The sequence below is a fragment of the Dipodomys merriami genome, unplaced genomic scaffold (genome assembly GCF_024711535.1).
Source record: "Dipodomys merriami isolate MVZ:Mamm:240054 unplaced genomic scaffold, mDipMer1.0.p SCAF_9, whole genome shotgun sequence".
NCBI classification, from domain to species: domain Eukaryota; kingdom Metazoa; phylum Chordata; class Mammalia; order Rodentia; family Heteromyidae; genus Dipodomys; species Dipodomys merriami.
In genome coordinates this window covers 36,459,595-36,484,828 of record NW_027206512.1, presented here as the reverse complement: position 1 = coordinate 36,484,828, position 25,234 = coordinate 36,459,595, and the positions used below count along the sequence as shown (strand labels likewise).

The 25,234-nt window shown below is 38.0% G+C and overlaps 1 protein-coding gene across 2 annotated transcripts in view; it reads right to left on the bottom strand.

Moving 5' to 3' along the window:
* Window positions 1-25,234, bottom strand: part of Scfd2 (sec1 family domain containing 2) — a 311,750-nt gene that overhangs the window by 211,504 nt on the left and 75,012 nt on the right. For both annotated transcript variants that reach the window (XM_070012469.1, XM_070012470.1), the window contains exon 5: window positions 1-250. In XM_070012469.1, coding sequence (XP_069868570.1) covers window positions 1-250 — 250 coding nt within the window. The remainder of the gene's footprint in view (window positions 251-25,234) is intronic.

Sequence of the window (25,234 nt, the reverse complement as noted above, 5' to 3'; positions counted from 1 at the left end):
CTGTGATTTTTTGCAGCAAAGGGGACAACTGAGACTCCTCGCAGATGGCCTGAGCCAATGTTTTCTTTACTTTTTCTTCTGCTTCTTCCAGGTCTTTATCTACTGTGAAGTCTCCGGTGACAGAATAAATGAATATGAGGAGGATTAACAGCTCTTCGGGGCTGTAGTCATCATTGGTCCTCTGGGTTGAAGGTTTAATCATAGGCAGCAATTGGTTTAACAAAACAGCCATTGTGGACTCCCCAATGCTCTGAAATAGAAAGCAACAATGTGATACTACATAAATTCTGTAAAAGATACAATTTATGCATCATATCAGGCCAAAGATAGCCTGGAAAGAAGCCTATGATGTTCACTGACCACATTACCTTTTATTTCTGTTTATTTCTCTTAGAATACTGCAAGAAGTTTGGCACCGTAGTTTTTATTTTAAAATTAATGAAAGCCGGAAGATTCACATATCCAAGTGAAAGCTGATAGTGTCTCAAAGAATACACTTCAGATTTGACAGCATTTTCTCTTTTTTCTGTTTCTCTGTCTCTTTGTTTCTCTCTCACTCATACACCAGAAGGAGTAGGAACAGTACAAGTGTTTGTACTCAGGACCTTCTCTTAGCTTGGTAGGCAGTATTCTATCACTGAGCCATGCCTTTAACCTGTTTTTTGTTTGTTTGTTTTGGGTTATTTTTAAAATTTCTGGGAGGAGAGAATGGGTATCCTCGGATCTCAGGCTCCTGAGTAGCTAGGACTACAGGCATGAGCTATGGGCATCTAGCTCTAGAACTTCTGATTAAAATTCAGTAACACTCTATACATCCAACTTAAGAGAACATATATATATATATATATACATATATATATATATATATATATATATATGAGAGAGAGAGAGAGAAAACATTTTCTTTTCAATATTCTGTATGCTGACAAATACTAGTCAGAATACTAGCCAAAAATGACATTTGCTACTAAATATGGTTAATATTAAGGACTGAAGAATCAAACTGGGTAATGTTGCAGAATGGATCAAGACTTCTTTGGGTGAATCTCAGAGTAAATGATCTTAAAATTTACAATTTTTAAAAACTGCTTTGGGTTCTTAAAACAACATGTCAAGTGATATTTAGCAGAGAATTTCAAAATCCTTTGCATATATGATAGCAGCACTGAATTACTGCAGTAACTGTATAACTTCTAAGTTTATTCATTTCTAACATAAATCTTGAGATCTTTTCTATTTTTTGGTGACTAGGTAAATCCTCATTTGAATTAAGAGGTTTAATCTCGCACATAAATCAGCCCTATGAAGAAAAACCACTCTTTGTATTTATATTCAAATCAGGGGTCAAATCATCACAGCTTGCAAGTTATATTATTCATTCAGAAATGTTCCCTGAGCACCTTCTGTGTTCAAGCTACTATTCTTGGTCTAGGGACACAGCAGGGAGCAAAACAAATTTCCTGCTCTCAGAGGTTTACATTCCAGTGAGGGAAACATATAATTAAAATCGAAAGAAGTAAAATATGTGGCACAATAAACAGTGGTAAGTGCTCTAGGGAAAATAAAGGAGGAGAGGAAGACAGTCTTAGGGACTGTGTGTTGGTATGAGTAGATGTGTGCTATTTTACACGGATAAGCATGTTAGGAATATTGGGATAGGAAAAAAAAAAAAATACCCTGTAGAAACTCTCCTGAGGATTAAGTAAACAGCAAACAGCTGAATGTTGTTCCATACTGGGCTGATCAACTCAAATGAGCTTTTCTAGTTATTTCTATACTTGAACAAATTTGGACAGGTCATGTCAAGGTTAAGGTCCACAATTACATTTTGTACACAAAACACAGCTGTTATCATTTATTCCTACTAAAATCTTGCATGTTTATAATCTCCTACGCAAAACGAAAATGCTAAGTCTTTGGACAGAAAAAGGTAAAAATGGAAAAGGATAGAGGTTTCTGGTACAAGACATGATTTACCACGTATAAACAGACATCCTTCTCAAAAGTACGGAGGCTGAAAGATGGGAAGGCATCATAGGACTGTCCTCCAGCTTAGAGGGAAAATCCTCAAGGGTTTTTTTCTTTGCTTAAAAGCTGCCAAAAGTAATTTAAAAGACAGGAGTCATGTGGTTGGCCTGTTAAGAGAGGGCCATGGAGGCTGCAGCTTGGGCTTCGGTTTTTCACCTTGTCTCCAACTCTGTGGATGACGAGAAGCAGACTCCTCCCTTGCTTTAGATCCCATTTCTAAAAGTCCGGGAAATGCATAAAGTACCTCTCCTGAAGGGGTTCCATGCTTCTCTCCCCAGAGCAGAGGGCTCATAAGAGATAATTGTGAGAGGAAAGCAAGAGCAGGTATTCACCATAATCATTTGTAAAGACTCGCTTACTAACAGGCTTCAGGGGTTCATTTTCAAGTCGCTGTTCTACCATTTATGCTAGAGAACAAAGTTTCTCATTAATGACACTCTAGCAGACTTCTGTTGTATCCACCAATTTCCAAAATTACTTTTTAAATCTGCTTAATGTATTCTATCAATGGCAAATTTTCATACACATGTAGCAACTGGTTATTAAAAGTCAAGAAATATAATGGAAATGAAGATTCTGTTTCAGAAAGCCACATTCCAAACCTGACTATGCCACTAATTTCTCAACCTCTTAGGATCTCTTTGTCTCTAAAATGGCATAATCTGACTAAAGGATGATGAAGCAATAGCCACATTATGTTGAGGTCTCTGTTTTCATGTTCCCTGCCCCTTCCCACTTTTTAGTGTTTAATTTTATCATTGGTAGCAGAAGATAGAAATTCCTAATTTTACAGTTGGCTATTCAGCAAAAACATAAAAGCTCAAAAATGAAAACCATTTCTGTAAACATAAACAGTCTTTCCAGAAATAATTATAGGTACATGAGTCACATGGGCTGGAATGTATACATGTATTTCTTAACTCTGTCCTTTGAGATGATCTAAAAGTCAGGACACCTCAATAGCAATGAGCACACACCAGTGTCTAGATCTTAGTTTCTAATATTCTTCAATAAAAGGAGCAGCAGGTCCTCAAAGTCAAGGGCAATACAAGATGAGCTTCAAAGATCTTAGTGTTAGAAAATAAGAAAGTGCTCAATAAGTAAAAGAAAAGGGATGTGTCAAAGGGACAGAGAAGCCAACTAAAAGACTTCTCAGTGACCAAAGCTGGGACAAATTGAACAACAAAATATATATAGGAATACTTGTTTAAAACTCAAAGTACAGGGCTGGGAAGTTGGCTCAGTGGTAGAGTGCTTGCCTTCATGCCTGAGGCCCTGGGTTCGATTCCTCAGCACCACATAAGCAAAAAGAAAAAAGCTGGAAGTGGCGCTGTGGCTCAAGTGGTAGAGCGCTAGCCTTGAGCTGAAGAGCTGAGGGACAGGGCTCAGGCCCCACGACCGGACCCCAAAAAAAAAACCTCAAAGTACACAATAAATATTTATCAGCTCATATTGATAAATGAATTAGCATAAATATAGAAGAGTAGAATTTCAAGTAATACATATATATATATATATATATGTTCTTACATCTTCAGAAGGCGAAGCTAAATTCTCCCCTACCCCTGCTTTATAGCCTCATATAAAGACTTGATCCTAAAAAGCAGAGCAGAGAAAGAAGAGTAACCTGAATGACCTTTCCTTAGTTATATCATTAGTTATAAATCATACTGATCTCTCTAATAATGGCACTTCATTTCTGTAGTACTCTTTCTCCAAACTCATGAGCCAAGTATAACCATAGCAAAAACATCAGACAAATCCTATTTAAGGAACATTTTATGAAATACTCAACTAGTATTCCCCCAAAATTATCAAGGTCACAAAAACAAGGAAAGTCTGAAAAATTGTCATATACTAGATGAGGCAAAGAAAAAGAACCACTAAATGTACCATCCTGGATTGGATGCTAGGTCAGAGAAAGGACTTGGGAAAAACTAATGAAATATGGTAATAGTCTGCAGTTTATGTTTGGTATCAATGTATAAATGTTGATTGCTTAGTTTTGACAAACTTACTACAGTAATATAATGTATAAAAATAAAATCAGAGATATAGAGAATCTCTCTGTGCTGTCTTAAATTTTTTTCTATAACTCTAAAACTAGTCTCAAAAACTGCTTATTAGAAAAAGCCAAAGCATACTTCATTTAATAAAATTTTTTCCAAGTCTTTCCATTTCCTTACAAATGGGACAATGTCATTCTTTCTGATGGAAGCATAGAATTCCACTGTGTATATATACCATATTTTCTTGTCCATTCATCCACTGAGGGGCATCTGGGTTGATTCGTATCCTAGGTATGGTAAACAATGCTGCAGTGAACATGGTTGTGCTGGTGGCTTTAGTGCAGGCTGGTTTGTGATCATTTGGGATAAATGCCCAAGAGTGGGATTGCTGGGTCATAGGAAAGCTCTATGCCAGACCCAATGGTTTCCCTCATTTGTAATAACTAGCATGTGTTTATAGAACTACAAGTAAATCCAATGGACAGTAAAAGACAAATAATTATACTTGAACATGAGAACATGATTAATTAAACAGCACTCTAAACATTCACACAGTGAAAACAAAGGAGGATATTCTTAGGAAAGGATCATAAAAGCTCAGTGGCTATGTGAAAATGACCATATATTGAAATGAACTCTAAGAAATGCAAAGAAGAGGGTTTTTTATTAACTGGACACTGGTGGCTCACACCTGTAATCCTAGTTACTCAGGAGGCTGATATCTGAGGATCCCAGTTCAAAGCCAGTGCAGGTAGGAAAGTCTGTGAGACTTGTATCTCCAATTAACCACCAGAAAACCAGAACTGGCACTGTGGCTCAAAGTGGTAGAGCCTTGAGTGAAAAAGCTCAGAGACAGCACCCAGATCCTGAGTTCAAGCCCCACAACAACAACAAAAAAGAGGCTATTTATTATAGTTTTCAGTTATTTAACTTTTTTCTTCAATTTATTCCCTTTGTCACTATTCTTGATTTCTGAACCTTTTGTCTTGTATATAGATTTGAGGAGGGGAAGGAGAAGCACAGGAATGGTGGGACAAAGGGTGAATCAATTCAGCAGTGATACTCACCAGACACTGTTGGAAATGAACTATCCAGTTTGGGCAAGACAGGGGTTGGGAGGAGAAAAACTAGGAGAAAATGAGGGAGGAGGTGACAGTGCTCAAAAAGAAATACACTCATTACCTGACTTATGTAACTGTAACCCACCCCTCTGTACACCACCTTTACAATAAAGTTTTTAAAAAAAGAAATAGGCAAAGCAGACAGGCTAATAAGATTCAAATCTAGGTACATTTTGATTCCTTTTTGTCAGACTGAAATTCAGAAAAGATCATTTGAGCTCAGTGTGAGAAAGAACTTCTCACTTCTAGAGTCATCTGTTAGGATAAAGGACTGAGTTAGGAAGTGGAGAATTTCCCATCATTGACAAAGGTGGACAAGTGGTCATCTGGCCCAGAGGCAGCAGAGCGAACTTTATACTACCTTGCCCTCGATGGTAAACTAAACTTTCCTTTTGCACTATGCTACCTGGCTACTTTGTCTATTTTCTGATCTTCTCCATTCTTAGAGTGGAACCTCCAAAAGAAGAAAGGAAAGACTCGGTATGGGTGGATTCCATAAGGATTGCAGTGGAGGGCCAGAAAGCAAACCATAGTACTGCCAAAAACAAATTCTAAAAAAAGGATCAAAGACTTTTTTAGACTGAAAGATTTCTAAAGGCAAAAAATAAGAATCTCAGCAGGATTAATAATGAGGATGTGGGAGTAAGACGATATGCCTGGGTTCAAATCCTATTGGTACTACTTACTAGCATACTTACACACACATCCATGTCTCAATTTCCTCATCTGTAAAATGGAAACAATAAGCAAAATATTTTGAATGTTAGGCAGTCCTGTATCATATCGTTTTGATTACATTTGATTACATTGTGGTTTAAAATAAAGCAATCTGCACAGTAGAACAAGATCTGGAAAGACTCAAACATAGGCAAATCACTCTTTTTGGGGGGCTAATTTTGTGGAAAACTATTTGTTTAGGAATATACAAGAATAACTTCTACTCTTTCAGGTTGTTCTAAGACTTTAATAACAACACAGTACCAACAGCACAGAATTTGGCACGTAGCAACTAGACTACTTCCCAGTGCCCTGTAAGCTTTTCTTAGCTGGTAGACATGGTTAAAATGATTGCTACCGGAATGGCCTATCTTCTAGGAACCGGAAGCTGGTAATCTCAAAGAAGGAAAGGGCAGTCAACAAATGCTGAGTTTGAAACCACATGCTGAAACTTCACCTCAGCAGTCAGAAAAGGTTAGAGGAAATATAAACATTACTAAATGCTGCCTTTGAAAAAGGACATGCAAAGCAACCATAACCAAAGCAGAAAGAGGGGGAAAGAACCTTCTTTGTAAAGTACCTGAGATCAAGTTCCTTGGTTGTTTTTATATAAATGGTCCTACTAGTAGGAGGTAGAGGACTGGAGCTGTGTCTAGAGTGACAAAACCTTTTGTTTATCTGCAGTCTGGGCTCCTGTTATTCTTGAATCAGTCCCCAGTAACTCCATACAAAGACCATCTGTAAAATGCATGTTGCCTTTAGAAAAGATGACCTTTCGGATAAATTACCATGCTTCTGTGTCTCTGTAAAGTCAAGACTCATTCTCTATTCTGGCAGGAGGCTCATATTCCATATGCTTCAGGGCAAGCCAGGTCTGCCAGCACCTGCTCTTCTGAGAGGCAGAGTCAGTGGGCACTCAACTCCCAGCTACTTCAAGCAAATATGGGAAATGTATCTTAGCAGCTCCTCCTAGCCACAGTGTCAGGAGGCTCAGGAGAAGTTGCCAGTGGGTGCCTGAGAAAAAGTACGTAAGGCCCATCTGCCTAAAACATTCCTTGCCATCATTTAAGACTTGCCACAAACTTTAAACTCCCATAATTAAAGGTACTTTGTGTCCTTGGAAGTAGGTTTCAATTTATACACCCCAGGCAAAATGCAAAGAGTAAGTTGATGAGTTTATGGATAATTCATTGATACATTTATGCATTAACAAATAAACAGTTTCATTGTGCATATATTATTGTGCCAGACATGTGCTATGTTCTGGATACATCTATCACAGTATGACACAGATTTAGACGGCTCACAGGTAAGTGGTAGGACACTGCTCTAAAAATGTTCTTTAACAGAGGTAGGCATTCACTTTGGAAACACACTCAACTCTTGGAAAGGGCACAACACAACTGAGTTTTAAGCAGGGACAGTAAAACTGTAAGAAATGAAAAGTAGGTAGCACCTTTTCTTCTTTCCTTCGACAAATATTTAATGTGCACTTACTAATAGTGCATGGTAGGTACAAAGCTGGCATCCCAAAGAAGCCTACATTCTAGTCCCTGGAACCCATGAGTCTGCCACTCTACATGTGAGAGAAGGCTACAGATCTTGTGATTAGGAGATAATCCCATGTATCTGAATGGGCCTGAAACTAATCCATGAGTCTCAAAAGTAAAGGATGAGGTGGGGGTGGGGAGAACCAGAGGGGTGATGGGAAGGGATGGGAAGGGGAAACAAAGGAGGAGGCAACAATGCTTGATAAGAAATGTACTCATTACCTTGCCCATGTAATTGTAACCCCTCTGTATGGTATTTTCACAATTTTTTTAAAAAAAAGTAAAGGACCTTTCCCAGCTGTGATCAAGGAAAATGTGATGAGAAAGAGTCAAAGGTATGCAATATTGCTGGCTTTGAAGATGAAGAAAAGAGATCACAAGCCAATGAATGCAGGGGTCTGCAGAAAACAGGAAGGCTAAGTCCAAATCATTTAGTCTCAAGAGTCAAAGTTCATGAGGCCCAGAATGATTATCTAATGTGCTAGTGGTATGCCTTTTAAGAGCTCCATTGGAACAAATATATGCTTATAATAATACCAAGACATTTGTTGCCTTTTTGGGTGGATATTTGCAAATACAGTACAAAAGCATAGACACGTCTTAAAGGAGTAAGTTAAGAAAGAATGTAAGTTAAGATACAATTAGTATTTACATACATATTCATTGCTATAGAGTATTCACAATAGCCAAGCTATGGAAGCAGGCCAGATATCATACAGGTGATGAATGGAAGAAAATGTGGTATATATAAAAAAAAAAACAAAATAAAGTATACATACACAATAGAATATTATTTGGCCAAGAAAAAATAAAAAGGATCACAGGGCTCAATAGCTAGGTGCATATGATCATATAAAGTGATGCTTACTGAAATGAACTCCAAGAAATGGAAGCAAGAGGTATTTTGCTGTATTGTTTGTGGTTCTTTTTTCTTTCTTTCTTTTTTCCTTTGGTTTATTCCCTCAGTCACTGTTTTTTTTTTCTGTACCCTTTGTCTTGTAGATAAGTTTATCTAATTTGGGGAGGGGATGAGGAAGCACAGAAATGGTGGGACAAAGGATAAACTAATTCAGTAGTGAAACCGACTAGACATTATGTTGGAAATGACCTATACAACTTGAAGAGGCAGGAACTCAGGAGGGGAAAAACTGGGAGAGAACTAAGGAGGGGTGACACTGTTCAAAAGGAAATATACTCATCACCGGACTTATGTAACTGTAGTCCCTCTGTGTATCACCTTTAAAATACAATTTTAAAAATAAAAAAAAAGGACTGGTCAGAACAAACAATAAAGAAAAATAAAATCGAAATCAGTATGATAAACAAAGCCAGGTTCAGAAAGACATGCTTTTTTTTTCATATGATGATGCTATACCTAAACAATATAAATAGTCACATACATGATTACATATATATGAACATATTTATAATTGTAAGACTGTTTGAAGAGACTAGAAAAGAGGAAAGGAAAAGAGAGATCAAACAATATCAAAATATACTGTATCTATGAATGAAGGTGGCAAAACAAAACTCATTGAAAGTTGCTGAATAATGGCGAGTTAGGGAAGTGAGGAAAGTGAGTCCATCTAAGGACTGTATATGAATGTGCAAAATATCACACCAAACAATTAACATAATTAACGTAATTTAAAAAATAAATGATAGGAAAGTAAAATAGGTACTGTCTGGGGAGGTGAGCAGTTAAGTACAAGTGGGACTGGGGAATGCAAACTGAGAAGGTAAAGGAGGGTGCATATGGTCAAAATACTTTAAGTATACATGTGAAAATGGAACCATGAAATTTGTTGAGATTGGTTTAGGAACCAGTGAGGGGTGTAAAGGAGAATAATAGAGCTTGTGAGTTTGATCCAGTTACATTATATGCTTATACAGATTTGTCAAAATAAAACTTCTTGTATAACTAATTGGAAAAAAAGACACAAGGAGCTGAGTATCGATGTCCCACAGCTATAATACTAGCTCCTCAGGAGGCTGACACCCAGAAAGATCGTGGTTCAAAGCCTGGGCAGAAAGGTCCCAAAGACTATATCTTCAATTACTGAGCAAAACAGTAGGCTGGCGGCATAGTTCACATGGTAGAGTGCCAGCCAGGAGCAACCAAGCCAGTGAGCATCAGGCCCTTAATTCCAAGGTATTTTTGTACCAGCAAAAAAAAAAAAGGAGGGAGGGAGTGATAGAATAAAATTAGAAAGTGATCTGTTCCTTCAGACTTCAAGGAAGACAATTGATACACTATCAGTGGCTATATTCTACCTAGTAAGCAAAAATTGGAATTTTAGAAAACTTGTACATACATGTCACTGGCAGATTCTCTATTCTTTTTTTTTTTTTTTTTTTTTTTTTTTTTTGCCAGTCCTGGGGCTTGAACTTAGGGCCTGAGCACTGTCTCTGAGCTTCTTTTGCTCAAGGCTAGCTCTCTACCACTTGAGCCACAGCGCCACTTCCAGCTTTTTCTGTTTATGTGTTACTGAGGAATGGAACGCAGGGCTTCATGCGTGCTAGGCAAGCATTCTACCACTAAGCCACATTCCCAGTCCCAGATTCTCTTTTCTTAAAGAATTTTGTGATGAGACCAGAACTGACATTCAAATGTAATTTTTTTAACTGTATAATAAAATGTATCAACATTTGGAAGAGCTGCACAATTCAGTGAACCAGAGCTTTCCAAATGGATAGTATATGATGTAACAAGATCACGCTTAAGCAAAAGATCCATCCAAAATAAAAATAGAGCAGCATATTTAAAATAAAAATGTCTAAAATCGCACTGATTTGGTTTCCATGTCCACTTTACAATCTCCCTCTAAGAAGTCACTACTTGTAGAGTTTAGAATTGATATCAAAACAGAATAATCACAAACATCTGAAAAAGCTATCAAAATATCACTCCCTTTTCCAACAGTGTGTCTACATGAGGCTGGATTTTCTTCATATACTTCAACCAAACAACATATGGCAGCACATTGAAGAAGGGAGCTAAATACAAGAATCCAGCTGTTTTCCATCAGAAAGACATTAAAAAGATTTTCAAAAACATAAACCATTGCTATTCGCACTTTTTTTCTTTTGACAAAATAGGTTCTTTTCCAAAAGTATGTTATTATTTTATATATTAGCATGTGATGGAATTACTTTTAAAAAACTAAATGAATATTTTAAATTCTTGTTTTAATTTTAATAAAATAACTATTAATATTTAATAATTTAAGGTTGTCACATCCTAAAAAGAAAATTCATTATTTTCTATGCTGCCATTGCCTCCCCTTAGCTGGAATACAGATTAAATTGGAGGTGACCCAGTTTCAACTGTGTTCTTAAAGAGAAAAGTCAAGCCCAAATGTAGAACAGACCTAGATTCCCTGAATCATCTTGTCAAGATTCAATGTGCATAGAAATTACTTGGCATTCCTGTTGAATTTATTAAACCTAATGGTCTGGGATGGAGCTGAAAATTCTGAATTTCCAATAATTTTTCAGCTTGATGCCAGTGCTGCTGGTATGTGGATGACATTTTCAGTAACATCTATTTCTATTTCTACAGCAACAAAGTGGAATAAACTATCCTAGTTAGGTCACTGTATGGGCTCTTTTTTATATAGAACTTTAACTTGACTACCAACTAACATAGTTCACAAATGTATTATCTCGACCCAAATTTCTCTCCTTTGGCCCAAATCTATCCAACTGCCTGCTGGACTTCTCTACTTAACACATTTCACCTGCAAATTTAATTCACTGTCTAAAACTGAACTCAGAATTTGCACCCTCAAACTTCCCTATCCTATCATTCTGCATATCCTGTATTGTTATGTGGTGTCACCATTCTTGTAGTGGATCAAGTTTGAAACTGGGGCTTTTACTAGCATTTCCCCTTATCACTAACATATCTGTATCAACCATCAGGATGATTACATATATATATATATATATATATATATGTATGTATATGTATATATATACATATTTCTTCTGTATTGCTTCTACCACCTAAGCTATAACTAGCATCACCTTTAGACACAACTTACATTATTCTAAAATTAAAAGTTGATATGCTTAGAATTATTTGATAATTTTTAAAAGCCTCTTATACAGTCCTTATAATGACATGCACATGCCTTTTATCTCCTTGGGCCCAATAAACTGTTAAGCCTCATTTATTAGGAATCCTTTCCTCAGAGATTGCAATTCAGCTTTCTGACCTAGTCCTATTTTACTCACATTTGCACAGGATATCTCCCTGCCAGGAATATTATTTTCTGTCTTCTCCACCTAATCTCAAAAGTCAATTCAAGCATTGTTTACTTTGTCTTTCAATTTGGGTTAAATGTGCTCAGTTTATGATCCTAGAGGAGCCTCTATTTCCCCTTCCCATGACTCATTTTGCCTCATATTTAATTATTTATGCATATCTAGTTCTCTCCTAAGACTTAAAAATCCATCCTATTCTTACATCCTATTCTTAATGCAATTTCTAAGACTTAACTCAGTCCTTTGAACACAGGTGATACTAAGACCTACACACATCTCTACAGTAAAATAGTTGAAAAGAAGTACTTCTCTCATATGTATCAGCTGGTAAATGGGTGAGCTGCAATGAAACCCAAGACTCTATTTCTCCAAAACCTACGTCTATTCCACAATATTTCACTCCTGGTGCTTCTCAGTCAGAGAAAAAGCAGTTTGTGGGGAAAGTGAATCCAGACTCTTGGAGTAAAGAAAATTCTAGCAAGGCTTCTGACTTGGACAAATAATCAAGGGAAGCCAGCTCAGAAGACAATAGATGAATTGTGTATGGGCACGAGCTGCAGTGGGTATACTTAACTCATCATAAGTGACATAATGACTTGTAACACCTTCCTGTCCCCAAGTAGAACATATAACTAACCCCAGAACTTTATGTATATAATTCCAGCCATAAATGTTAGGGCAGAGTTTCCTATTCATGATGTCATCATGTTATGTTTACTCCCAAGCTCTGACCAGAGTTTGCATAAAACTAAGATACCCAGGGCCTGGGAAGGTGGCTCAGAGGTAGAGTGCTTGCCTTGCATGCATGAGGCCCTGCGTTCGATTCCTCAGCACCACATAAGCAAAAAGAAAAAAGCCGGAAGTGGCGCTGTGGCTCAAGTGGTAGAGCGCTAGCCTTGAGCTGAAGAGCTAAGGGACAGCGCTCAAGCCCAGAGTTCAGGCCCCACGACCAGACCCCCCCCCCAAAAAAAAAAAAAAACTAAGCTACCCAATGCCCCTGGGCTACCAGCCTTCAATTCTGTCAACTCTGTGTGTGCCAAACAAATAGCCTAGCTTTCTATTTATATCTGCCCTTATGTGGAAAAGGATACAATACATTGAAGACATATACACAAAAAGGAATAAAATCCTGAAATGAGCAATCAGAGTAGAAATAGTCTCAAAGAGTAGCTAACTTAAAGATAGTAGATTGGAACTATGCTGTAGGCTTCAGATGGGAAGAAGCAGAAAGGGGATGCTACAAGTTATTTGAACAGACTCAGCAAATAGCAAGGAAAACGAATGGGTGGCAAGACATAAGTCAAAGAAGGAGCCAAATCATTCAGGGCTGCCTAGCTCTGAACTTTCTTGTTGTTGTTGTTGGTCATGGGGCTTGAACTCTGGGCCTGAGCACGGTCCCTCAGCTCTTCAGCTCAAGGCTAGCGTTCTACCACTTGAGCTACAGCGCCACTTCCAGTTTTCTGGTGGTTTATTGGAGATAGGAGTCTCACAGCTTTCCTGCTCAGGCTGGCTTTGAACCATGATCCTCAGATCTCAGCCTCCTGAGTAGCTAGGATTACAGGCGTGAGCCACCAGCACCTGGCTGAACTTTTGTTTTTCTTCTGAGATGGTATCCAAGATGGTTTGGGGAATGTGACTTGTATTAAAGGCTGTCAGTCAATTGGTATGGGGAGAAAATAGACTATCAAAGGGCCAGGGTAAAAACAAGGAGATAGGAAGCATTTTAACAATCCCAGTGAGAAACACTAAGGCTTGGACCAAGGTAGGTACATTAAAGGTAGTGTGAGTTATCTGAATTTGCAATGCTCTGAAGTTAAGACCAGCACAGGTTTGCTGATGAACTAATAATGACATGTGAAGAAACAAAAGCATCTAGAATTATTTTCAAGTTATTACATGGAAATTCAGAGAAAGAGCAAATGATTCAGGAAGGTAACAGAGGATAGAATTAGTACAAAATATAACAATGGTACAGTTATAATACATATTTCAGAAAGGAAGCTATCCAAGCAAAGACAGTGAGAGAGTTGTTTGAAATTAATAAAAGGACTCTGCAGTAAGTAAAAATAATGGCATGAGTGAAAGGTAAGAAAATAGAAGAGGTAATTGCTGGTGGCTCATGCCTGTAATCCTAGCTATTCAGAAGGCTGTGATCTGAGGATCTCAGTTCAAAGCCAGCTGGGAAGGAAAAGTCTGTGATACTCTTTTCTATAATAAACTTCTCCGAAAAAACCCTGAAGTAGTACTGTGGCTCAAAGTGGTAGAGAACTAGCCTGAGCAAAAGAAGGTTTGGGACAGCGCCCAGGCCCAGAATTCAAGCTCCAGGACTGGCAAAAAAAAAAAAAAAAAAAAACCTAGAAAAATCTGAACCCAGAAAATTTACTAGAAAGAATATTCACATACAAATAAGCAGAGACTGATCGCAAAGCACAAATATTTCCCAAAGTTCAATATCCAATTGAGGCCTTTGGAACTAACCAGTATTCTGTGTCAGAGGAACTAATAGTTTTGAAGTAATGAGAGACAGTTAAGTCCTCATGGACATGAAAACAGATCCCACGAAGTTTCTCTTCCATTAAAAATACTGCAAGAGGAATCATGTGGAATATTCACACAACAGAATACTACATAGCAATAATGAAAATGAATAAACTATAATTTCATACAATAAAAAGGAATGAACATTATGAATATAATATTGAAGAAAAATAGCATTATATAATCCTGTTACTGAAAGTACAAAAATGAAGGGAAAATAGTCTATGTTTTGAGAAGTCTCTACCCAGGAAGGAGGGAGTCGCTGGGAGGCAGTTTCTAGAGTTGCTGGTAATCTTCCAGGTTGATCTGGGTGCTGATTACACAGCTGTCTTCAGTTAGTAAAACTTCATTGAGTAGTACTTTTTTTTATATTATATTTTACTTCAATAAAAAAGTTTTTTAAAATGCCATTATACCAGGCCATGTTTCCTGAGTCCTGGGAAGAACAGAGTTATCTACTTAAAGTTCTTATTATGGATTAGCATTTATCCAAAGCAAGAGCAGGAAAGCATGAGAAGCTTACAGGATTCGTCAAATAACTTCACTGGGCTACATGTACCTTTTGTCCAGGGCAGTGGGGAAGCACCAGGATTTCAGAGAAAAATGGAAAGAACAAGTTGAGTGGTTAATCATTTAAAATGCACTTGTGTTTCAAGAGAGATAGAAACTTTTTGTAATGTTTTCTCCATCTCTTGGGAAGTGATGTTATGTTGTGCTTCAAACGGAACTGCCAAGTTTAGGAGGCTGTTTTCTGTATATAGGCCAGTGGGGCTCTAAGTTGCATGAAATGAGGGACAAGTGATTTCTTCTGAGAGCCCAGTAGAACACTGCAGGGAATTGGGAACTGCACATCCAACCAAACCTCCATCCATTTGTCTTTATCTGGCCACCTCTAATGATTTAAGAGCTCTGTTGTGGTGTTATCATCAATCAATTACAATGATGGAATAGCCTCTAAAAACCAGAGTTTTTAAAATGCAACTATCCGTGACCTAAATTTCCTGCTGGTTCTGTTGGCTCCAGGTTAGGCCTTTCTGTCTATCATCAAGGGAGCCAATATAAATAATAAAAACAGGTCAATGCTAGAATTTCCAAAGCTTCTACAAAGGGGAAATAAAAGCACATTTTGCCAGTCAGTGCCAATTCAACATGTCCATTCTTTGCTTGAGCTTTGGTAGATTCTGCCTCCAATAACAACATATCCCACAGAATGAGTACATTAACTTAAAGCTTGGTTTGTTTAATTTGTTTTGTTTTGTTTCTTCCCTTACTTGTTTTTGAATCAAGCCAAGCAATGATTTTACAGCTTAACTTAGCAGGTCCCAGAAATGATGTCATTTTGCTGACTTGAGAAAAGGAGTTATGTTTTGGCAAATTAGGAATATATGAAAGGAGAAAAATATAAATTTTAGCTATCTTAATTGTGAATGTGATACTATATTCCCCAGCCTGTGTTAGAATTTGGCTCTCTAGATCCACAGAAAAGAAAAAAAAGCCAAGACTACCAAATGCTTAGGAAAGGAGAAAATGATCAGTAAAGAAAGGAAAATGTGTCCGAATTACTCAGTAGACTGAGATCTGAGAATCATAATTCAAAGCTAGCCTGCAAAGCGAAGTCCATGAGACTCATATCTCCAATAACCAGCAAAAAGCCAGAATTGGAGCTGTAGCTCAAGTGGTAGAGCCCTAGTCTTAAGCAAAAAAGCTACTTTTTTAGCTTTCCCAGATCTGAGTTCAAGCCTTAGTACCAGCACAGGAAGGAAGGAAGGAAGGAAGGAAGGAAGGAAGGAAGGGAGAGAGAAAGAAAGAAAGGAAGGAAGGAAGGAAGAAGAGAGGGAGGGAGGGAAGGAACCAGTGTAAAAGCTGTGTAAGAAAACCAGAACTTTTGGGCTGGGAAGGTGGTTCAGTGGTAGAGCGCTTGCCTTGCATGCATGAGGCCCTGGGTTTGATTCCTCAGCACCACATACGCAGAAGAAAAAAAAAATCCAGCAGTTGCACTGTGGCTCAAGTGGTAGAGCACTAGCCTTGAGCTGAAGAGCTGAGGGACAGCACCCAGGCCCAGAGTTCAGGCCCCATGACCGGACCCCCAAAAAAAGAAAACCAGAACTTTTAAGTACAGTTTCAGCACATTCCCTCACTTGTGGGAGGTAAAGAGAAGACACTTCAGGAGGCCTCAGATCTCCTTATAAGAGTGGCCCCCAACATGGCAGCAAAGTGCTATTCCTCACACTCACGACTTGCCCACCCTAAGCTTGCCAGCTCAGTGGAGCTTGGATTCCCCTCCTAGAAGGATCCTAGCCAGAAGCTCTGAAGTCTGATCAGCCTACTAAAAAACAATTCTGGAATGTTCTCTACATCAGAGGAGTAGATTGAACAAACTCCAAAAAACAGCCTGGATAATGGAATGCAAATGCAAAACCATGAAGGCAACAAATGCAAAAGGCCAAAAGCAAAATCACGAAGGCAACAAATCTGCCTTCAGAGTCTGTACTTTGCGTGTTCTGACTTTGGTTCTCCCTTGCCACTACCCAGAACTCACTGGCATCTTCCTAGCACCAGCACCTACTCCTTCTCTGAGCAATGAATGACTAGATAGCTGAACTCTCTTGAAAGAAGTCTGCATTTAAAGAGGAGACATGACCTAGGGGAGGCAAGATGTCTCCTTTGTGGTCAGATTTCTGGCTCAACAGTTCTGGGCAGTAATCTCAAATCACATATTACAGAAATTTAACTATAGTTAATTCTTTTATTGTAAAAATGCTGTACAGAGGGGTTACAGTTACATGAGTAAGGTATTGAATACATTTCTTGTTGAGCATTGTTACAGTTTCCTTTGTTTTTCTCCTATTATCCCTTCCCTCCCCCACTGTTTGTTTTTGTAATGCACTAGAGTACAGATTCAGAACATAAACATCACATTGCCTTAAAGGGACAGTACAGAAAGCTGCAATACAAATCCCACTACACTTCTGAGAAGCATTTAACATCACTGAGTCTCAAGTTCCCAATAAAGAGGAATATCACATACCTCACCACAATTTTATGGATTATAAATCAGATGAGCAGTTAACTTTCAAGTTCTTATATTTTCTTTATCACTATTTTATTACATTCCTCTCCAAAGGGATGTTTCTGTTTGAGAGGCCTGGTGAACTGGATACATTCAAATGCCATAGAGATTCACCTGCCCACTGGCTCTGATTCCCCCAACCACGACTTGGTCACTTCAATGGGTTCAGTGGAGTCCTGAGACACTGCTACATGGCCTCCCTTCAACACTGCCCACTCCTTCAGGCTCCCCTGGAGACAGTCTTGTTGTGGCAAAATCACATTCATCACAGTGAAAACCACAGCAGTTTCATGCCTACTAGGTACAACCCAGATGGCCCCCTAGAAGCTGTAGATTCCATCATGGCAATCTAGAGAAACAGAGGGCACCATCTGAAGCAAGGACACTTAGCATTCCCTATGACAAAGTTTAAAAACAAGAAGATGGGAATATTGGTACAAAACTTGCAGGTAGATTCCCCACCCAGCTTCTCTCCTGACAACTATTCAGAGTAGCAAAGAGCTGTCTAGTCTCTCCAGTTGCCTGCATCAATCACTGAACCATTAGTTGTATTTTGTTCAAAATGATGGCCAACTCAGTCATGTACTCCCATGGATTTGCTTTGCCAGTCCACCTACTCTTCCTTCCTTCTGCATTCCTCCTTCCTCCTTCCTTTCCCTCCACCAACTTTCCTTTGACCCTCACTCTTGCTGCTCATCTTCACACTGTTACTTTGCCACAGGCTCTATTCCCTTACCGCAGCTGTTTTGGCCTGTAGAAGGCTCTTAGTATCTCTGGACTGTTTGAATGTGTGGGTGGGGAGGTATCTATAACTGTCTGCAAGTGTCTACTTTTGCAACAAAGTAGAAAATCCCTGAGGAAGACTAAAGGTGTGGATCTAGTGGTAAACTATTTGCCTAGGAAGTGCTAGGCCCTGAATTCAATCACTAGGACCACTCAAAATAGAAAAGAGGAGGAGACAAAATCCAGAGGAAAGAGAAAATCTTAGCCTGAATTTATATAAGTTAAAAAAAAAGCAAATACTACCCAATGTGATATAAAAGGATCTAATTATTGTTTTAAGGTGGTAGGAGTTTCAATCCAGAGATCTGTAGAAGGAATACAATTTCTATGTCCCTACATTGTCCTGCACAGACAACCCAGGTACCAGGCCCTGCCTTCCTAGCCAGCTTTATCTAGAAGTATTCCCACTCTTGCCTGCTCTTGCCTCGATCCCTTCATCTTGTTCCAGCTACACTGAACCCAGTCCCTCTCCTCTGCTTTATATTTTTTCCATAGAACTTTTGCCATCATATTTATTAGATGTCTTTTTAATGTACCTTGTTTATCATCTGCTTTACGTTACCATATGGCGAAAAGAAAACTAGGAATTCAATATTTGTGATATAAATATTGTGTTTCTTGAGTAGATAAATATTTACAATTATTATATTCTATTGATGAAATGACCCTCTTATTATTAAATAATCTTCTTGGTGGTTACTGTTATGGGTTTGGATATGGTTTGTCTCTCAAGCTTGATTCATTGAGGCAATGCTGGAAGATTGTGTGTGTGTGTGTGTGTGTGTGTGTGTGTGTGTGTGTGTGTGTGTGTGTTCCAGTCCTGGGGCTTGAACTAAGGGCCTGAGCACTATTCTTGAGATTTTTGTGTTCAAGGCTAGTGCTGTACTACTTGAGCTAGAGCTCCACTTTCAGTATTTTGGTGGTTTATTAGAGATAATAGTGTCATGGACTTTCCTATGTGGGCTGGCTTCAAAACACTATCCTCAAATCTCAGCATCCTGAGTAGCTAGGATTACAGATATCAGCCACTGACACCCGGCAGGTAGTATAACTTTTAAGAGGCAATGCTTAGTGGGACATATTAGTTCACTGGGGGCATTGACCTTGGAAGTCCTCATTAGACCTTGGTTAGTTCCTGCAATAGTAAGTTGTTATAAAAGGGTGAGCTTGAGCATAAATCCCTCTCAGTCTTCCTGTCTTTCCATGTGCTCTAGCATATATACCACCCATCAGTTATGATGAGTTAGCAAGTGCTTTGGGTCCTTAAAATTTGTGAACCAAACAAACTTCTTTTCTTTGTAGAGTACTCAATCCCAGGTATTTTGTTATACTAAGAAAAAGCAGAGTATCACAATAAATATTTGATAATGATAAAAAGTCATTTAAGTGTACAATAACTTAACTTTGATTATATATGACAATTCTACACTTTTATTCCCCACCCTAAACCATACAGACATACAAATATACGATATAGTAGATTTAGATTCTAGTGATTTCAATAGTGGAACTACAAGTAAAAAACTATAAACATGAAATGTCTAAAGTAATAAAGGATGAAAACAAGATAATGTGGGAATGAAAGAAGAGAAGTTTTTAAATTAAAAAAATCATATTTAAAATTAAAAATTCAAATACTGACCAACATTGAAGAGAAAATAGTATAATAAAAGATAAACCTGAAAATATTAACTAAAGTATGAAGGCAAAAAATATGGAAAGAATATTGAATGAGAAGAGCTAATATATGTTTGATTAGAGTTCCAGAATTTTTTAAAAATGGAGAAGAAACATAAAACTGGATAAAATAATATATGTGAATTTTACAGAAGTGAAGGAAAACATAAATCTATACATACTGGACATACAATGTGTATCAAGTAGGAAAAATATGTAGAAATCCAGAATTAGACATTCATACTGTGAAATTTACAACATCAAATTGTGACACACACATAAAGGAACTGACATTACAGTGAGTGCAGACATTTCAACAGCAAAATATAAGTTGGGTCCAGTGTAAACAAAATTCAAAGTACTAGTTTGCTCCCATTAGAATGCCAAGCACATCTTAAATGCCCAGAAAATGCTGGTAGAGTAAGTCAACTGTACTGTCTATATTTACTTCAATCCAATGATTAAATTATGCCCTTGGAAGAATCAAATGAGACTGACATTAATGAAACCTAAAACTAGTTCATTTCTTATTTTGATTGAGTCCAGGGGTTGGAAAAGGGGGTGTGTAATAAATTCACTGCTTAGTGAAAAACATCTGCTACCAAGCTCACTAGCCTCCCCTACCCCTCTCCCCCTGCCACGCCTCGCCATTATCCTCAATGAAAAGAAATGCTTTTTATTCACTTCATTCTACATGGGTGTTTTTGTTTCTAATAAAGATTATATCATCCATGCAAATGTTTTTGCCTTTGCAGTACAGCATAGACAATTTTTGTGTGTTTGCAACAGACCACTTTGCCACGTTGAGGACAAAAAGTCTTACTTAGCTCCAATTTCTGTTGACTTTGGGGTTTGATATTCTGCTGACTACACATAAAATATTTTCCCCAACAATGGCTGTATTCTAGCCATTCCCACTGAAGTCCATGGAAAGCTGAACTGAAATATAGGATCTCATAAGGTACCCTAGAAATAGTGAAAACTTCAAGAGTTAAAAAATGTTTCTACTTAGGTAATAAAAAGAGCTAATATTATTAGAAAAGAAAAAAATATTTCTTAAGACCATGTAATGTGATATATTTTGGTTTAATTTGAATTTCTAAATTTCCTGCTTTAAAGAATTGAAGAAATTGGGTGTACAAATTCAGTTGAGACAAAAATTGTCATTTTTCCAAACTATTCAAATAGTACCAAAAAATTCCCTAAATGTGAAATTTCACTGGGAAGTTAAACAATACTGAATAATTTTAATCTGCAAGTCATTCAGTTGGTTTATATGTTAACTATGAACTACTGAAGTCTTTCTATTTTCTGCAGCACTGAGCAACTAAAATGCATAAGTAAATTGAAATACTACCATGAATCAGGTTCATATTAGACTTCATGACTTAGAGATGATAAAAGTTTTTGTTGTTGTTCTAGTACAGGGCTTGAACTCTAAGCCTCACACTCTCCTCAGCTTGCTTGCTCATGGCTGACACTCTACCACTTGAGTCACACCTCTCATCTAGCATTTTACAGGTTAATTGGAGGTAGAGTCTCTTGGACTTTTCTCCCTGGGCTGGCTTTGATTACAGGTATGAGTCACCAACAGCCTAACTTCTCCTAGTGGAGACATAGATGGAGGCTCATAGACTTTTCTGCCTGCTGGCCTGGAATTGTGATCTTCCCAATCTCAGCCTCCTTCATAGAGGGGGTGACAGAAATGTGTGCATCACCATGCCCAGCTATTGGTTGAAAATGAGTCTGGTGAACTTTTTGCCTGAGCTGGCTTCAAACTCTGATCCTCTTGATCCTCGCCTCCTAAGTAGCTAGAATTATAGGCATGAGCCACCACATCTGGCCCACTATCCCATTCTTCACAGCTCTCTACCTAAAACATACTTGCATACTTTCAATTATTCTATTTACATAGATAATGTTTCCACTTTATTTTATGGTACAGGCTCATTCAATTGGGAAAGGGCTTTCAGTGTTAAAGACAATAATGGAATATGTCATGACTTTTAAAAATACATATCACTGAATATTTAGAGTTACATTAACATAGTCACATTTCTACCTAGAAACAACTTCTAAATCTTTAGTGGTTGCTCTACTATGTTCCTTAGAAAGGGCATATAATTCTGAGATTCAGCCCCAAGATTCTAAGGGTATATAAACATAAGAAGTAGTGAAATGGGAAAGTTCAACTGAATACCAAAAATGACTCCAGGGAACATTCTATAATTAATGGTTACATGGCATGAGAAAAGAAAAAGAAAACTAAGTAGTACTGGATTGAGCTAAAACCTTCAGCTCATGCTTACTCAGCAGCAAAAAAAAAAAAGAAAAAAAGAAAAACAAAAACAAGCATTTATTATGGAAGATTTAGTGATCTCTGTATGGTTAGAGTTGTAGAAACACTTCCAGTGTGTGTTTATCTATGCTGTAACTCATCACTTTCTACACATTTAAAGGAACTTTGCAGCTGACATTTCCAATGCTTGATCACAGCTAAAAAGGAGTACATGTTTCAAAATTGGTGTGTGTGTGTGTGTATATGTGTTATAATGTTCAACTTCATAATCAAAGAAAGGCCTAACTTCATAATAAAACCAGCTAAAAACAGATGCATGCAGCACCATCCTCCAGAGAGGGCAAGGAAGGAGCAGACACAACACTGTGCTACTAGATTGTGCACTCAATCCTCCTGACAACTAATACCAAATGAAATGAAGAAGGGCAAGAGCATCACAGTGTCAACAGCAGCCTATTTGAAAACCAATAAGAGGGTAGATCCAGGAGAAGATTATTCATTTCACCTACTAAAGTAAATCTTGAACACAAGATGCTAAAAGAGGGGCATGGGGTGGGGGGAGTAATAGATTAAAAAGAGGGTAACTGCTTCAATTGTCTTTTCATTGGCCATTCATTTCTTTTTTTATTGAAAAAAAGGTTGTACAGAGAGGGTACAGTTACATGAGTAGGGTAATGAGTACATTTCATAGCAAGCATTGTTACCTCCTCCTTTATTTTCCCCTTACCATCACTTCCCTTCCCGCCTCCCCAACTCATCCCGACCCCCATGACATTGTACCATTCATTTTCAATATAGTGTTCTGTACATCTCATCATCACAATGGGTTAGCCTGCATCCCCATTTAAACGTTCTGCAATATTCCCTTCCCCTCCCTAAATTACAAAAATGTATATACAAGATGCAGAACACCGGCATCAAATCCAGTGAAATCAGGGGTTATACCATGGGGGAAGAACTTACAATAGAAACAAAAGAATCACATAGTGCATTGTAAATACATTAAAAACACTAGCAAGAAAGAAAAGGAAAAAAAAAAAACCTCTTGTGTCCCTGAGTTGGGGTACATTTTGCTTAACATTATCTCATGTGGTTGTATGTACATCGCCTTTGACCTTCTCTGCTTGTCCTAGACATATACTAGTCACTGCAAACAAGGGAAACCATGGGACCTATGTTTCTTTGGGCCTGGCTACTTCACTTAATATAATTTTTCCCAAGTCTTTTCATTTTCTAACAAAAGAGGCAATGTCATTCTTTCTGACAGAGGCATAGAATTCCATTGTGTGTGTGTGTGTGTGTGTGTGTGTGTGTGTGTGTGTGTGTGTGTGTGTGTGTGTGTGTGTGTGTGTGTGTGTGTGTACATATCACATTTTCTTGATTCATTCATCTACTGAGGGGCATCTGGGTTGGTTCCATATCTTAGCTATGGTAAATAATGCTGCAATAAACATGGTTGTGCTGGCAGCTTATGTTTGTGATCATTTGGGTAAATGTCCAAAAGTGGGATTGCTGGGTCATAAGGGAGCTCTATGTAGAGTCATTTGATGAACCTCCACACTGTTTTCCAGAGTGGTTGAACAAGTTTACACTCCCACCAACAATGTAGTAGGGTTTGCTTTTGGCCACATCCCTTCAGCATATGTTGTTACTAGATTTTTTTATTATAGTCATTCTAGCTGGGTGAGGTAGAATCTCAGCATTGTCTTGATTTGCATTTCTTTTATGGCTAGAGAGGTTGAGCATTTCTTCATGTGTCTATTGTCCATTTTTATTTCCTCTTCAGAGAAGTCTCTCTTTAAGTCTATAGTCCATTTGTTAAGCGTGCAGTTGTTTCTTTCAGGATTTGTTGTTGGGGGATTTAGTTTTTTGAATTCTAAGTATATTTTAGATATGAGACCCTTGTCCATTGTATGGCTTCTCCCAGTCCATGGGCTTTCTGTTGATCTTGCTAGCTATGTCCTTTGCCTTGCAGAAGCTCTGAAGTTTCATGCAATCCCATTTGTCCAACCTTTCTTTGATTTGTTGTGCTTCTGGGTCTCTATTAAGGAAATTTCGGCCTGTGCCAAGGAGCCCTAGAGTTTCTCCTATTCCTTCCTGCAATATTTTCATGGAGTCTGCTTTTATTTCGAGGTCTCTGATTCATTTGGAGTTGATTCTGGTGCAGGGTGAAATATACAGGTCTAGTTTTAGTTTTCTACAAGTGTTTAACCAATTTTGCCAGCACCATTTACTGAAAAGGCTTTCTTCCATTCTATTTTTTTTAGCTCCCTTGTCAAAGATTAGGTGGCTATAGGTCTGTAGGTTCATTTCTGGGTCTTCAGTCCTATTTCATTGGTCCTCAGCTCTGTTCTTGTGTCAGTACCAAGCTGTTTTGATTACTATGGCTTTGTAGTAGAGTTTGAAAGTTGGAATTGATATTCCTCCAGCACTGTCCTTTCTACTAAGGATTGTTTTTGCTATTCAGGGTCTTTTATTGTTCCATATGAATTTTTGGATTGCTTCTTCTATTTCATTGAAGAATAAAGTTGGAATGTTGATAGGTATCACATTGAATTTGTAGCTAGCCTTTGGCAGTATTGCTTTTCACGATGTTAATCCCCCCAGTCCAGGAGCATGGGAGGTTTTGCCACTTGCTTACTTCTGCTTTGATTTCCAACACCCCTTTATGATAAAGGCTCTGGAAAATCTAGGAATCCATGGAACATTCCTCAATATAATAAAGGCTATATATAATAAACCTACAGCCAGCATTATACTTAATGGTGAAAAGTTAAAGCCATTTCCTCTAAATTCATGAACAAGACAAGGTTGTCCATTCTCCCCACTCCTCTTCAACCTAGTATTAGAAAGCCTAGCTACAGAAATAAGACAAGATGCAGACATAAAGGGGATCCATAAAGGGGAAGGATGAAGTAAAACTCTCCCTCTTTGCAGATGACAAGATCTTGTATTTAAAGATCCCCAGAGACTTCACTCCCAAGTTACTTGAGCTGATTGGAAACTTTGGCAAAGTAGCAGGGTATAAAATTAACCTTCAGAAATCAATGGCTTTCCTGTATGCCTATAATGAAAAGAGCACAGCTGAAATTAGGAAAGCAACCTCTTTTGTAATAGCCCCACAAAAGATAAAAGACTTAGATGTTAACTTAACAAAAGAGATGAAGCATCTG